This window comes from Thunnus albacares, chromosome 10 (genome assembly GCF_914725855.1).
Source record: "Thunnus albacares chromosome 10, fThuAlb1.1, whole genome shotgun sequence".
Classification (NCBI taxonomy): domain Eukaryota; kingdom Metazoa; phylum Chordata; class Actinopteri; order Scombriformes; family Scombridae; genus Thunnus; species Thunnus albacares.
In genome coordinates this window covers 22697509-22714246 of record NC_058115.1, presented here as the reverse complement: position 1 = coordinate 22714246, position 16738 = coordinate 22697509, and the positions used below count along the sequence as shown (strand labels likewise).

At 39.4% G+C, this 16738-nt stretch overlaps 1 protein-coding gene across 2 annotated transcripts in view; it reads right to left on the bottom strand.

Annotated features, from left to right (window-relative positions):
* Positions 1-16738, bottom strand: part of glra4a (glycine receptor, alpha 4a) — a 56714-nt gene that overhangs the window by 18742 nt on the left and 21234 nt on the right. For both annotated transcript variants that reach the window (XM_044362805.1, XM_044362804.1), the window contains exon 2: positions 364-494. In XM_044362805.1, the coding sequence (XP_044218740.1) occupies positions 364-494 (131 nt within the window). The remainder of the gene's footprint in view (positions 1-363; positions 495-16738) is intronic.

The following is a 16738-nucleotide window of genomic DNA, read 5'->3' as shown; positions in this document are numbered from 1 at the left end:
TGTGCTTGTGCTGCCTGGTAAAATATTCAGTCCCTAAATTAAGTCAACATAAAAACGAGAAAATGGCTGGCTGTCACCATGAAGCGTTCATTAACTGTTGTTCTGAACTAACAGCACATGTGAAACTGAACAGAGTGAACACAAGACCAAGCCAATGAAATATGTATGCGCTAGAAAGCCTTAATCCTCAGAATTGAACTATAGTCTCCAATAAAGCAACATACAGCACATACACAAGAGAATGGTCAGCTGTTTAACTTTCACAGCACAGATTCACTGGTCTTTGTGTTGCTTTCCAATGCTTGTGCATGCTACAGGATTTTCTTGAGGGCTACTGATGGTCTGCCTTGGCATATATTGTACCTTTGAAGTTGGGTCTGATGCGGGCATCATATCCTGACGTTCTTCCCATGAGCTTGTCCAGGAAGTCAGAAGGCGACAGCTGTGGTCCTGCCCTGCTGGGGGGCTTTATCTCCTCCTTACAGGAGCTCAGTCTGACATTACCCAGGGAGAGAGGGAGAGAGAGGGAACAAATACAAAGAGAAAGAAGATTTGAAAAACAGCAGAGGAGGAGTGTTTGTACATATGAGGGGTAGCAGTGGGGGTGGTGGAGAAAAAAAAAAGCAGAATCCAACAGAATGAGAAGCCAACAGCTATCAGCAAGGCAGTCATCAGCAAAAAATACCCAGCAGTAGATGGGGAAATGAGGGTGAAAAATGATGACTGAATGGCTTGCCTCAGCTGGCAACTAACAGTTTATCTATTTCACATCATGTCAGAGACTTATTGTGGTTGTTAGGACCTAACTACAGAGAAGGAAAAACAGGAGCAGTAAACTTCTCCCTCTCCTGTGCCTTCCCACTGCTCATGGCTTAGTGGGGGTAAGGCTTGACAGATTAATGGCTCAATTGTAATGCTATGAATGTCACACCAGGCAGAGGGTGGAGTTGATGCCAGCTCCAGCTAGGGTCAGGCAGCCTCTGACAGGAATAACCAACAGGGCACAGTGAGAGCGACAGGAGGGAAGGAGTCAGAGAAAAAGAAAAGAAACAACAAAGGAAACAGAGAGAGATTTTTTCATAGATTTTTTACGGGCCCCTGCTGTAGCACAGCTGATTGCACCCCATGCTTTTGATACAATTGTTAACACTTAACGATCAGGTCATGATCTGAAACTCTAGAGTACAGATGGGGGGTTCAATCCCCTCTGAGGCACAGCTTTGCCGATGCCCCATGAGTGTGTGGAGGCAGTCACTCACTGATCCACCAATCTTATGGCTTCTTAGCTGTATTTAGAGTCACATAAACTGCATTGTCAGGGGCTACAGGATCGAGGACTTTGTGGATTTGAAACTGTGTTGACCCTGAAGGATCTTCCATTTGTAACAGTATAGGTCACAATAAGGAATCATTTGGAAATTAAGCTACAGTGATGGCTATCAGTCAGACTACTTTATAAAGTTATATTTATAAAAAAAATAAGGTTTAACATGCATTAATATGCAAGTTTAATATCCTGGGATGGGCCACAGGGAAGTGGGTAGTGCCATGGGAAACCATAAGTGGTGTAGCTCCCATTAATTTGACCAAGACATCCTCTTCCCTGGACTTTTACTAAGGCTAAATATTTCTCCACAAGATATACTAGCAACAATACTTAGAAGAAGAAGATTTAGGGGATTTACTTTACTTTTCCTTGTTTGTTCTCCACAGAGATTGCTTACTCACACAACTACATTTGAAGTGTCCTTGCTCACCACGTGACTTGTCAATGTTTCCCAGCCTTCAGATGGAAACCGGTAATTCATCAATTTTCTGAATTGACAGTGTCTGTCCTTCACTGTCTGAATTTTAATGAATGCAGTCATCTGTATAAATCAAGGAATAACTAATCACAAAGTGTTGTGTTGGCAATAATTATACTATAAGACACTCAATATATTGCAAACCTCGGCCAGAACCAAACAATTCTACACCTTGCAACTCTGCAGGTTGAGTCAACACCACCTCAAACTTTCCGGTGGCTCAGTGCCTATTTGTTTAGCTTTTCGGAGCACAAAACATACAATACATATATCATTAGTGCCTTCCAAATGCAAATGACAGTTAAAAAATATGAATATGATTGTTTTATAGCCTATTGTTATAGTTTAGAACAATTCTAGTCATGTTAAAAGAAGAACCACTTGGGTAATCTTAGATAAGGATGATGGTCTTGCAAAGAATACAATTTTGATTGTCAGTGTGAAATGAGATGCAGTCTTCCCTTGTTAAAGTCAGATGCTTTATTCCCAACCACCCACTCAGTTTTGCAGTGCTAGAACAACATGATAAGAGGCATAATTCACATGGCCAGAAGAGCTTCTCCTCAAGTAAATGTAAACAAGGTTATTAACATGTCACCAACAGTTAAGGTGTGTGCCAACTGCATACAGTGTCAATGAAAAGATGCAAATGGATGTCATGAAATGCAGATTTGTTACAGGTTGCTTGTACTGAGGGAAATATGTGTCCACACATCTAAAAGATGTTTGAACTTGGGGCGCCCCAGTAGCCCACTGGTTAAGATGTGTACTACACAACCACAGACCTTTTTATTGCATGTTATACCCCACTCTCTAGCCCTGTCTCCTGTCAACACATTTAAGCAATTGCACTCGTTTATATTACACCTAACTAATACAGACAAGAGGAGAAAGGAGCAGGTCTGAAGAAATTACAGAAAGAACTGGTTGCTTGTACTGAGGGAAATATATATCCACACATGGTAATTACTTCAAAGTCTAACATAGGCACACTTCACACACACACATACGTGCATACATCAGTGTGTATGTTACTAGCTGACGTCAGTGCTGTTCTACTTTTCGTTCACTCTGAACTTACTTATACAACTTCACAACTTGTCACCATTATTCTGCAGCCAGCAGTTGGTTTCAGTTCATTCTGTTGCTAGTAGCTACGACTACTGGCACAGTCCCATAGCAGTCGCAGTTACATTGACTGTTTTGTCAGATTTATTTCCCAATGTTTGTACTCTATTTTTCATAGTTATTTTATTTGCTCTGATTTGAACTTTAAATGTTTTTTTGTGATCTGTTTTGAGTTAATGAGGCTTGCCATAATACTAGCTGTCTAAGGCTGATGTGTTATGTTCTAGGCATCACTTTTGAGCTAACTGTTACAGACAGTGACTTTTTATATTCATCCTTTAGCTGTGACTAAAATTTCACACAATCATTAATATCAATAAGCTACTAATGATTTTCACTCACACACTGTGCGAGCACAATAACACCCTACATTATTGTGGAATTGTTGTGAAACATCGACTAGTGCATCAAATCCCAGAATCCTTCCTCAATTCATTCTTCAAAGGATATCTACATGAAAGGTACTGTTTATGAGAGTAGCGTAACTGCTTTTAGGATTAGGGCAGTGCGTAATGTGTGTGCATAGCAAGTCTGTGGTTGAGCGAGTGTGAGAAAGCAAGCGGCAGAAAAGTGACGGTGAATGCAAGCAGAGCGGAGCAAAAGGTTAGCAGTAAGTTGTCAATCTGGCAGTAAATACACAGTGCAGGCTACAGTCTCAAGACCAAGAAAAGTCTTGTCTGTTGTTTCCCCAACTGCTGGAAAAGTGAAGGAAGTTAGCCCCGAATTTAGCAACAATGGGTTAGCCTATCCTGACCAGGCTCACTTAATGTGGACTGACCTTTAAGGTGGACCAGCTATTCTCATTTTAGTCAATCTCAGCAGGTTCTTAAACAGAGAAATGTTGAACTGCTGAGTCTCTCCCAAGTTTTGTTCAACACACCCCCGATTCAATTTTTTTCATTCAGTTAGGTTCAAAGATTTGTAGTCACTGACTATGTAGCTGACAAGTTAAGAGATTGCACTGCAGTATGTACAGCAGTGAATGACAGGTATCACTGTTCATACTGCTGCAACATTTAGCGCTGATTGACAGGTTTCAGTTCAGTATACGGTCAGTCTGTTGCTGGTTCTAGTTCTTGCGTTCAGTTTTATTAATAGCACAGTAAGCAACTGTTTGCAACAGCGTTATCACATCATGCATGTGTCTGTGGCTTCCATACTCTTTTAATAAGTTTTTAACAAGGTATTAACGTACTGTGAATCACGGCTGAGCTGACAACAGTGCTCTCAGTAACCAGTGAGGGGCGCTCCACTGACAATAGTGATTCAGTATACTCAGTTCAGTTTGAAAATTCATTTGTATGAGCACCTCTACTCTTGTGGACTATATGTTTACTAATGACTGTGTTGTACTTCCAATGGGGACTTAATGTTTCACCTTTCACTGATGATACATCATTGAATATTTTGTGTTTTATCCAATAGTTTTCACTGTTTCACAACTGCTTCCAGTAAAAACTTTAAAGGCAAGCTCTTATATTAAACCTTGATTGGAAGCATGTTTAGCTTGCGGCATAACGTGCACACACAGTGATTAGCAGGAAAACCTTAGCACGTTCACAAACAGTTATCATGGTAAAATACCAAATTTCATTGCAAGCCATCTTGTATTTTTCATCTCTGGAGGCACCCCACTTGTGTGGCTAGAAATAAAACCATCACCCAGCACTGTTGTTGATTTTCCCAGTGGAGCTGTGCACATATCTCAGTCTTTCTTACATTACAGAGCTGAATGCTCACTGGTCCCCTGACTCCACTCCACTGCTTGTGGCTGAGGTCCACTCTGAAGTGTTGATGATGTTATATTGGTACCTTTTTTCATCCTTCAGTCTCTAGCTCTCACACACACTCAGGTACAAAACACACACAGGTAAGACAGAGATGGATTGATAGTCAGACTTGTACATTGTACTTGTGAGCCATTGATAACAAATTGTCTCTCTTGGGTTGTGCCTGTTTTACAGGCCGATACAAAACAATAAAATATCGTGTTTGGTCTCAAGTGTGATTTTCTCTGACAGGTAGTCATAAGGTTTCAGAGACAAATGATTGTGACTGTAAACGCTTTAGTCTTAAAGGAATATTGATAGAAGAATGAGTCCCTAACACAATTCTTTTTGACATGAATTGCAGAGGACTGATGAAAAGGGTCCATTACACAATATTCCTGGTAAGAAAATCTTAGAGGGGTTCACTAAAGTCAAAGCAATATTTGTCTTATGAAGATATAGCAAGCCTAATCCATAACATAAGATTCACTTCTTAAACCGATACTGAACATCCATGTGTCAGTGCTTTGAATCAAAACTATTAAGACATATACTTCCAGAGCAAATTCTAGTAATATGCAGACTGTGAAGCTGTGAGCCATTTCTGCTTGTTGATACTAATAAACACTGAAGAAACAGCAGTATGAGATTCCCCAGCTGTAAAAAGTCCTGTTATTTTTATGACATTTTCTTGATACTGATCAAATAAAACAGTCCCCTTTTATTAACATTTACAGAATACGATCAGATATGATCTTAAACTGTATTAAAGAACATTTTCATTTAGGCCTGATCTATACATCTGTATGTTTCTTTTTGCTGATCTGGATTAATTAATGATGCTAGTGAATTAATCTCAATTAAAAGTATTTTCATCTTAAATGAAATAAATAATAATTCTTTATTTGGGAGCACTCTAATATTTATTTGAAATAGCTTTTTGAGAATGACTTGGCAATTTTTACTAATTGTAATTGTAATCACAGACACCAAATAATCAAATTCAGCTCTCATGCATTTATAATTGGACCCTTCCTATTGTCTACGGTGTCGCGAGTGCTTGAATACTGGATATCTCAAATCACAGAGACAATGAAGAAACAGCACACGAATAAAAGACCAGGTCAGCTTACGAGCATGTAAAAATATTTTGACCTTTTTGAGTTTTTGGCATGAACACATCTGTCTGAAAATTTACACACTTGTGTCTGGAGTGATGACTGTCGCCAGAGGTTTTAGATGCAGTTCACTAAGTAAAAAAAAAAAAACTGTACTCCTTCCGAAAACTAATGTTTTTATTGACAAACAATATCTTGTATGTCTTTAATAATTGTTTTTGGATGTTAAGTCATTTGAGGTTAATGTACTGTGCAGCTCTCTCTCGTAAAATGATATTTGCAGTTTGTATTGACTATAAAACCACAAGTACAACTGCAAGTGGCTCCTCAGAACCCTTCAAAACTAAATTATGTGGTTCTTTGTCTGAATGATTCAATTATTAAGATGCTCTTTCCTGACATTTAATGAGCCTGACCTTTTGCTTCCCCCCTTCATCCCTTTCATTTGAGCATCCGTGCCAGACTGCTGTCATGAATACGTAACGACTCTTTCTTTCCTTTCTATTATAGAGCAACTTTTGGCTGTCATTCTCTTGTTAACAAGGGGTTTTTATTTGGCTTTGAAAACAAAGCTGAATCAAAGCTGAAACATAATTATATACACACACTTTTGGGTATGAGAAAAACAGAGAAGGTTATAAAAATGTAGAATTCAAACACACCTTCACAGCTTCTAAGAAATGATTTGGTATCTTTGAAATGTCAGTATGCCAGCCAGGGCAACAGTTCATGTATTTTGCTTTTATGTTATTTCCCTCCTTATTCTTGAATGTCTCTGAGGAGAAGGCTAAATAGACATTGAAAACATGTTTTTAATCTTAGAATCCTTTAAAGATATAGACCCGAACATTAATTGCAGACTTAAATTTTCAGTACTTCTGTTCAGGATGGGCTTTGTATGGCAATTGTTGTAGTCTACAGCTATGAGAGGGAACAATACTACTGTATTACAAACCTGTCAGGACTGTGCTGTCAGCAGATCAACCATGGGAAGCCACTGCACATGCAACTCATCTCAGGACCTAGTAAGCATTTCATTACCGTTCTGCTCAACCTGGCCTTAAACAGGAATTCACAGAAGACAATTTTAATCAAAGCGAGGTGACCATGTGTACACATGACCACTGGTTCAAGAAAACAGTATTAGTCATTAATTTTCTGCAAACATTGATGCATGGGCCAGCGTTTGCTATGGTTTACTTGTTTTCCAATTTCTCTGACAGATAAATGCACCTTGAAAACTGGCTAGCTTTGTCCATGATCATGGTGCCCAATAATAGTATTTTAAAATGTGTTCATCATGTCATAACCAAAATCATTATGTATAAAGTCTTAATTAGAAGTCTGACTCTCTACATGCTGCATGTGTGCAGCTGATGTTCAAGATGCATTTCCAGTTATAATATAAACTTACAAAGAGAGCAAATTGATCCTATAAACCAAAAGTGTTTGACAATTCACAAGCCTCCATAGAAGTATGAAAAGAACAACATGAAACTGGTCTTCACTGGTGCAATATCATTGGTTTGAGGTTTATATAATAATAATATCACTGAGGTTTTCATAACATTCATTATATAACGCAATATAATTCATTTGGCATACGGTTGTGTCCAAAGCAACTTACTGGGAGTGCATTCCAACTTGATAAAAACAAGACCCAGATTTTACAGTACAGTCCAATAATTTCTACAGTTAGAATGGTTTTTTTTGTTTTTTTTTAAAGAAATGGAGCATAAGACGGACCAATTTCCACTGTAGTGTATGTGACCACACACAGAAAAAGGGAAGAAGCTGGAGTTGTCATTCTGTATCCAGTGCATAAGGCTCAAATGTATGAGGACGTAAATGGACTGTGAGAAGGGGGGTAGGGAGGCAAGGTCAGCAAGGCCAACCGTTTTTTACATCTGCAAAATTCCCATCTTCTCCTTTTCTTGCAACATAAAGCCTCAGTAAATACTACAAATATGGAAAGTTATGTGTTAAATGCCTGCCTTTAGATATATGCTGATATACTCTACATACTCAGTCCACAAAACTGGATAATTTGTTTACACTTAAAAACATTAAGAAGCTTTTTCGTCTGTAAGTTATCATCTTATTCTGCAGAGCCACAACCTCACTGAACATCAGATTTGGAAGTAAATCAAAATTACATCTAATTAGATGGGAAGGGATTCTACCCATAGAATGCAAACATATTCTGTTAATTGCTTTTTCATTAAGAAGCTGGTGATCAGAAAAGCACATCATTTAGCAGTATGGCTGATCCCTGGTTTCCTACAAGGAAGCACTGGGGGATATCAGGGCCATTAGACATCCATGCATGAGCATGCTAACTTTTTTAGTGCCATTAGCATAATGGGAAACAGAACAAAATTGCTCTCTCTGCCTGTTGAAACACATTGCTCTAATTTCCTACTTGTCAAATTGCCCTTAACAACCACTTGAGCCTTAGATATTGCTCTCATAGAAGGGCTCTCACTTTGAGGTTGAATGCAGGGCTTTTAGACAATCCACACAATTTTCTGCGACACCTACCACACCGCATGGATTGACTCATGCCAGTGACAGGCCTTCTATCAAAATAAATCCAACCACAGCCTGCTTTATGATAATACAGTGACATATCTTTTTTTTGTCTTTACTGTCTTGTGTAGCCCTTGTCCTCACACTACTGTATATGATGGTCTATGGCTACTGCTGTCCCCTTTTGATCAATAGGCTCATTGGGGAATGGGATTTGGAGCACACTACAATTTACCCTTGCACATTTATCTTCAATGACATGATCACTGCCACTCCTGTACAGTAACACCTCAAGGTATGGAAACACAGATACAGACAGAGCTTCATACAGAAGAAACCTTCTCACTGAGCCTTACTAACATCATCTGGTAAACCATGTCTGGATGTCCAGTGAAACATGGAGAACTCAAACTTGAAATCATTTCCATCCTTTGTGAAGATATTAAAACGTACTCTAATAATCGAAAGAGGTCAAAATACATCCATTCTAAATGTAGAATTTGGTGACAAAATCCAAACACTTGGTTCAGACTTTATGTATAACAATAAGCCAGAGATTAGTAGGACAAAGGTGAAATTAAAAATTGTCTGCACATTAAGCATTCAGCATAGAGGTCCTCTTTGCAAGGCAGACTACTAGAAATTCTTCCTCTGAGTTTATGGTGTCATGGGAGAAACCTACAGGGCATACATGCATACTCTAAGTCGGTAAAATATAAGATAGATGGATTTGAAATTACTTATGAATTTTTCAGACAGTGCATTTTTGCACATGAGCTCCATCTGTGGAGCATTTTGCAGGAGTAGGTTGATGAGCAAAAGACTGTTGATGTGAATATATTGTTAAATAGAGATTCAAAGACAATGGGCTACATTCTGTTTTGCAGCTTTTTTAAAAAAAAAAACAGTTATGTTGACTGACTTGCCATTTCTTTTCTTTTTTTTTCACTATTTGAATTGCTGGAAAAATTGGAGATGTGGGCAATGATTCAAAGGTCTGGAACCGGGACAGAAAAATAAGTGTACTTAAACATATAACGGTGCATATGGTGCATATGACAAACCTGTAACTACTTTTGCAAGCCTGAGCAGAACAAAGATAATTCAGAAGTACACTTACAACAGTGGCAGAGGAATCATTCCCATTGGATATCGTCATGTTTACTAGGCTTGCTTTCAATCCCACCCCTTTATTTGCACTATTTTTATTCTCCTCAGTATTAACTTTGATCTTTTGTTTTGTAGTAAAACATAATTAGTTCAGCCATGAGCCAATGCAAATGGTCTTCTTGTTAAAGTATATTTAGCTGTCTCAATGCGCAAACCCTGGGGTTTAGTGATTTAGATCAACCCATGCTAAACCAGAGTAAATCGCAACTCTGTGCCATCGCTCATGTGTACTAATTTGTAATGCAATCTTTAATCTTGTGGGAGTGAGGCTTGACATCTCTGGAGTACCCAGCAGAAATGATGTTTCCAGGCTTGTGCCACGGTAATGACAAGGGCACAATGAGCTGCAGCTTGATGACAGATTGATGCTCATGATGGCTTGACTACACTGAACTCCGACTACCACCTCAGGCCTTTCCAAAGCAGCCTTAACTGATCTTCATTCCTCCAATACATTTTCAGGCTGGTGATTTAAAATTCGTATTTATGTGAAATATAATATCCTTCTCTTTGTGATTTAATTCTTTCATCCACTGAGCTCCTAAATACTGCTTGAAGAAAACTGAAGAAAACCGTACTACTCTTTCTCCAAGTGCTACATCTACTGTCAAAATGTCAAGGGAGTATGAATTGTTCAGCCCACACACATTATCATCTTCAGTTCATCTCAGGAAGTAATCTTGAATTTAAAATTTGGGAATGCAGCACCTAAATATAATACAATATAGTAACAATTTCTAATAGAAGCATGTATAAATGTCAAGCACGTTCAAGATCTAAGGTCCATGAGAGCTCTACTAAACCATATATGTTTACTTTAGATTATATTGTATAGAACTGATTACATTGAATGGAAAATGTGTATTAAATTGTATATGTTGTATACAATTTAATATGTGTTGTACAAGTTTTAGCATTTACCTCCTGTTGGCTTTGCCCAAACACTAACTCAAACAAACAAAAGGGTTTCCAACAGTGGCAGTTTAAATGGCAATCTTTGTAATAAACCTGTGGAATTGACCTTTTGCCCCCATGGGACGATGAATCTATCATAGAGCCTCCTCAGACCTACCCATCCTCCAGATGTCTCTCCATGCCTCTCTGTATTCAGGCCACCTTTTCCACGTCTAAGATCTGATATCAGCACGGATTGCTTCCTGTCAGTCTCTGTGAAACAGAGCTAGCAGGATTTCTGATAGGGAGAAGGGACTATACTGACTGCAAAAGATTGCTTTGATGTGTCTGCTTAGGGGCTTGAGATGGACTGCGGCTTTATCCTCTCACCACATAAGCTTTAGGTTTGCTTTGACATGTTTCTGGGCACTGTAAAGCACGAAAAAATAATTGTCCGTTTTGTTGTCTTGGATCAAAGACAAAATATAGCACATCTAGATTCATGCAAATATAACTAAGCCTACAATATACTGTGTACATCTCACTTCATTTCAAATCTGCACAGCTAACATAGCTGATGTATGCTTCATGTCCAATTTATGCTGTCATTATGAACATTGCTGTAAACCGAACAGTGTGTTCAGATGTAGGGGGTATAAACACCACGATCAAAGCAGGATGTTTGTCTCTCTCATCTGCTCCATGTACTGTAGTCAAGGTAATGAAATGCAGTGATTAGACATGTAAGATTGGATTTTTCAATGCTACCAAACTGGGATGGTAATTGCATGACATAATGAAGCACTATGGAGCATGCATCCAGATGTGTGTGTGTGTGTGTGTGCGCGCGCTTGTGCATTTTCAGCATATAAAAAAAAGAGGATTTCATCAGCTGTGTGTTTCTCTACATGTTGTGCTCCTCATTTCCCACCCCTCACAGCCATCCTTCTGTAGTTTTTAAAGCCACTGGGAAATCTCTCCAGCTGTGCTCTTACAGAAGTAGACTACAGTCCATGTACAGTGAACATGTAATTAGAAGCTGTGACTGCTTGACTGTGATGATTAATGTCTTCTATTTGCTACGTGTACCTATATGAATATGGATAGAGGTGTCAGCTCCCATCAGTCTCAGTATAAATCACCTCCTCTGATAGCATATGGTTGTTTTCCTACTACCCAACCAGCTCATTTCCACCTATCATAATCTTTTTCTTCTGTTAGCCATTTGCTAACTTGCTTTAAGCTGCTTATGCAATGGTGTTTTCCCCTCTATGTATGGCATTAGCCCTCAGTTAGTCTTCCACAGCTCTGACTTTCCTCTGGCTACTCCTTCATGGTTATTAACTGCTAATGGTCACTGCTTATGGAGGAAGGAAGGTTAGGTAGCTTTCTCATTTTGCCCCGGGGACCGTGCACAATACAGAATTATAACGGAGACATGAGAAAGCCAAGGGCCAGTGGGTGAGTCAGTGTGTGCTTGGCCGCAGTTATGGTCCACCTGTGCCTTAAACCAAAGAATAGAACTACTGGGGTTTTGCTGTCAATCTGTATGGTGAAGCGAGGTTTCACCCCAGGAGAGGTAAAGCAGATAGTCACACAGTAAATGGTTCACACACACAACCACACACACACACACACACACACACACACAAAGACAGTGCACTCTACATGACCCATATTTTGGACATGACAGTGAGGAGGAAGGAAGTTGTAGGCATAGCCGCTGGCCTGTTTCGCTTGATCAAGCTGCTGGCTGGAACCAACAGCGTCATGACAAAGCTACCATGGAGCTGGGTCTACCAGGGATTTTCTGAATCATACTCATAAAAGCATCAGTCTAACAATGCTTTGTGAACAGCTAGAGTCTCATTTGCTAAGGTAGAGTACCTAAAGTCTGATAGAAGTTTTACATCTTGATGAGAACATTAGCTGCATCGTTTGAGGCAATGCAAACATTTTGTGTTTTGTGTTTTTATTTTGGTACATTTCTGGACATAAATACAGTGGAAACTGCTTATAGTGATCACGGTTACAGTGATCAATTGCTTATATGGATCAAAAAGCTCAGGACAGAATCATTCCTATACAAATGCTGTTTAAATAATTTGCTTATAGTAATCAAGTAGTCTGCTTACACTTTTCATTTTGGGTCTTTTCATACATGAGAACTTATGGAAAAACATTTAAAATTACGGTAATTCTATTTTTTTTTTTTTTACCTTACCCCCATGATTCACGTATGATATGCAATTAGTGGATGTGGCACCATTATCAGTTGTTTATTTATAACCGCCATGAAACCATCAGAAAATAATGTTTTATTCCTCTCATTCACCGGCTTTCCCGCCACCACTGCTCGCTCTCCTTATCCACTCTCTAGCTCACTCAACCACCGCTTTTCTCTCTCTCTCAGCTCACTTGTGCGCTCTCTCTCTTTCTCTCGTCTTTTTTTAAAATGAGTCGGGAAGCCGTCAGCAGCAAAACTGCTGTGAGATGCAGCAGCAAAACAAGTGTTTGAAGTCGCTGTACTGTATTTTGAAACAGTCAATAAAATTCAGTAAATAGCAAAGCTGTCCTTTTCATTACTTTATATTCATGTAATAAACATACAAATGTCAATTAGATGGTGATCTGCTTGAAAAATAAAGAAAAAGAAAAAAAATCAGTTATAATAATCATCTGCTTATAGTGATTAATTTGACCCGGACAGACGTGATCCCTATAACTGGTTTCCACTGTAGATGTACCAAATTTTGCAATGAAATATGACTGAATTCCAAAATGAAGTCTATTATTTTCTGCTGCTTGTGTCATTTTTGCATTTACCCACTTAAAAGAGGTACTGCACAGCTTTTTTGAGCTGTAAACTAAATTATATGACTGTACTGTGATGAAACACATCAATGCTTGTGTTAATATTGACATTGACACCAAATTTTTAAAAAAATCAGCATTTCATGGGTTGAAAATGGCTAAACCTGTCATCTGCTGTTTAAAATCAGCCCTGAAAAGGTGGGGCCAATGCTGACGTAGAGTTGACCATTTTTCTACTTCATGAAATCCATATAAATGGTAGAATGTTAATGCCCACCACCCCCAGCCCTGCGCTCATTTTTAAATATATGCTGATCGAGGGAGACAGTTTTAGCTTCAGCAGCTAAGAGCGGCACTGGCCTGCTGGAGGAAATCTCTCCGTCAGTGAGAAGAGCTGCTGGCAGCCACAAAAACAACAGAAATCCTCCTTGCATCTTGCCCTGCAGCTCTTCAACTCTCTGGCTGTTTGTTCCTGCAGTTCTCACCTAGTAAAACGTTAAATTGCAGAGTAAAAAAACTGTCTGTCCTGTCTGTCAGCTGAGCCTGTTCACTGCAGAGCAACTCCACCGAAACTGAACCAGCGGACTGTCCGCTGAACCTGTCTGATGCGGAGCAGAGCTGCAGAGCTGTGAAGCAGCGGAGCAGAGCTAACTTTGTTTTCTGCTACACTTTTTGGCTGAATATAGCAGCCTGGTACCGCTGAAAGTCACACTGTAAGGGCTGTAAGAGTGAACCAAAACCTTAAAGAGTAACTTAAAGAGGACATATTATGCTAATTTCAGCTCTAAATTATTATTTTGGACTCCACTAGAGTAGCTCGGCATGATTCAAAGTTCAAAAAACTCCTTATTTATCTTATACTGGCCCTTTATGTAGCCCCTCAATATACACAGTTTCTCTTACACTCCGTTTTAGCTCCTGTCTCTTTAAGGCCCCCCACCTGATGAGCCCACTCTGTTCTGATTGGCCAGCTTTACATATCAGAGTTGTGTAAAATTACTGTCAATGCAAACCAAACATTTCTTGCTTTACTGCTTCAAATTAAAAGATTTCAAATGGATAACTAACAGGAGACTTTTATTGTGAAGAATTTACAGGAAGTAAAAATGTGTTCTTCAATGAATTAGCGGAGCTCTGTTAGTGGCGCTAAAAACCGGTCGAAACAACAACATTTGAAGCTATTTGTTCAGCGGATCAGTTGTAATATTGCAGGGAGGAATAGTACAAGCAGAAACAGTCACAGTGAGATGTTTTATGAAGAGCTGCAGATAACCAGCACACCTCCAACAGGTAAACTACTTATTTTACTTTGCTGTGCTGTGTAATGGCATCGTGGCTTGGCATAACTACTCCCGGAGCACAGCACCGAACTCGTGCGCTTTGCACGTAGCAGATGTAGCAGCAGAAATCCGTCATGAACTGACGTCAGCTCGGGCTGAAAGTAGAGAAAACCGTTGGAAACGGAGTGTTCAGAACAGTCTGACACTGCTGCTTTTTGCTCACAGGGATTACTGCTACGATACGTTTACCTCGTTATTTGACACGTCCGCCACTTTTAACATGAACATCCAACATTGTGACATTATATATATGTCTGAAAATAAGGAAAAGCATAATACGTCCCCTTTAACACCCGCTGAAAATCGTGTCTTTGCTGACCTCCAGTTAACTTCTCCCCTTGCTGCAGTGATGCATTCCAGGACCCAGTTACTTCACTGTTTGGCGTGGTTACAGGTGCAACCAAGTGGGTCGCTCCTTACATTCTTTGTAATGGCCAGCAGGGGGCAACTCCACCGGTTGCAAAAAGAAGTCTGATTGCATGGAAGTCTATGAGAAAATGACCCTACTTCTCACTTGATGTATTACCTCAGTAAACACTTTCCTAATGAGTTTATGGTCTCAATAGCTAGTTTCAAGTCTTCTTCAATACAGCATGGTGTTCATTTTGTAAATTATGGTCCCATTTACAGTAAAATAGATGATAAAGCAGCATATGCTTTAGGGCGTGGCTACCTTGTGATTGACAAGTTGCTACCACGGCAACAACGTTGATTACATAACGTAACCATGGCGTAACCCCAGATTGATAGAGTATAGCTGATATTTCACAGAGTGTTTTCAGTTCATTAAAGTTAATTGTAACATGTTGGTCACCTAAAAAGTCTTGTTCAGCATTTGGTTGTACTAGAGACCCTCTAAGTAATCGGCTGTTCAGTTTTCCGGTGAGTATATTGTGTTTTAATGGTTTTAGGACTGTTTTTCGTTAGCAAAAATTACATTAGCATTAGCATTATCACAGTTTACCATAGACTATAAATGTATAGTGCTAACTGAGCTAGCAGCTAGCACTAGGGTCAGCTCCGACCTCTAGTCCAAATATGGTCACTTCTGGCTCCAAAAACTTAAGATGGTGATGGTCACATCGCTAAACTTGAGACTTCAACACGGCAGTCCACAAACCAATGGGTGACCTCACGGTGACTACGTCCATATTTTTTTTACAGTCTATGGGTGCAACAGAGAACATTTCTGACCAAACCCATTACTGATGCTGGGTGTGGTCTGAGGTGAAACAGGCTTGAAACTTTCAACCAGAGAAGGCACCAAAACACTGCTTTTCAGCTTGCCATTAAGTTCTTCTTCAATTATGATCTGAAAGATACTACAAAGCTCTGCAGAGCTGAGGGGAACTAGTTGGGTGATAATTCTCTGTGGGTTCATAACTTAGTGACACCTTTCTATACATGTAGTCATGCGACCCATTGTTCATATAAAAATATTAAATGTAGCTGCTTTAATGCCAATACTTAATATGGTAAATTATATTTAGAAGGACAGTGCATGACAGATTGTTGACAGTTGTCATGTTTTCATCTTTGCCTGTGAAAACACAACACAACACAAAACACAAAGGAGGCTTTAACTACAGTCTGAGTGAACAACAGTATTGATAGTGCCATCCTCAAATCATTGATTATGTCTGAGTAGACAGGTCTGTGATGGAACAAAGCTGCTGGTTAAGTAGAAATGTCCCTTTTTTTAACATAGCTTTGAGAAACCCACGGGCAAGACAGACACTGGCTCCATGAGATTTCCTCAGAGGCTTGGGTCCAAGAGAAAACTCAGGCACTGCTCCATTTGCTTTGTGCACTTTTTCCAGGGTGATGTCTTATTCACAAGAGCCCCTTTGGTGCTGGACACGCATTGCATGTCTTGCAGTTTTTCCAGAGAACAAAGGCATATGGCTATGGTAATTCTTTAGCCTGTTAAGGAAAAACAAGTTCAGACAGACTATGAACTAATCCTGTTTGACATACAGTGTTGTGCTTTCTCCATGTTTTTCTATCATGTAGATTTAATTACTACACTGTATAAGAGTGAGGCTGAAACTGAAACTGGAATTGTTTTATGTTTGTGTAATACACCTTACACTGTGGACACATATTACAAAGATTAAAAAAAGTGTTTGTCTTAGAAATAGCTGGTGGGATAAATGACATTACGTAGCACC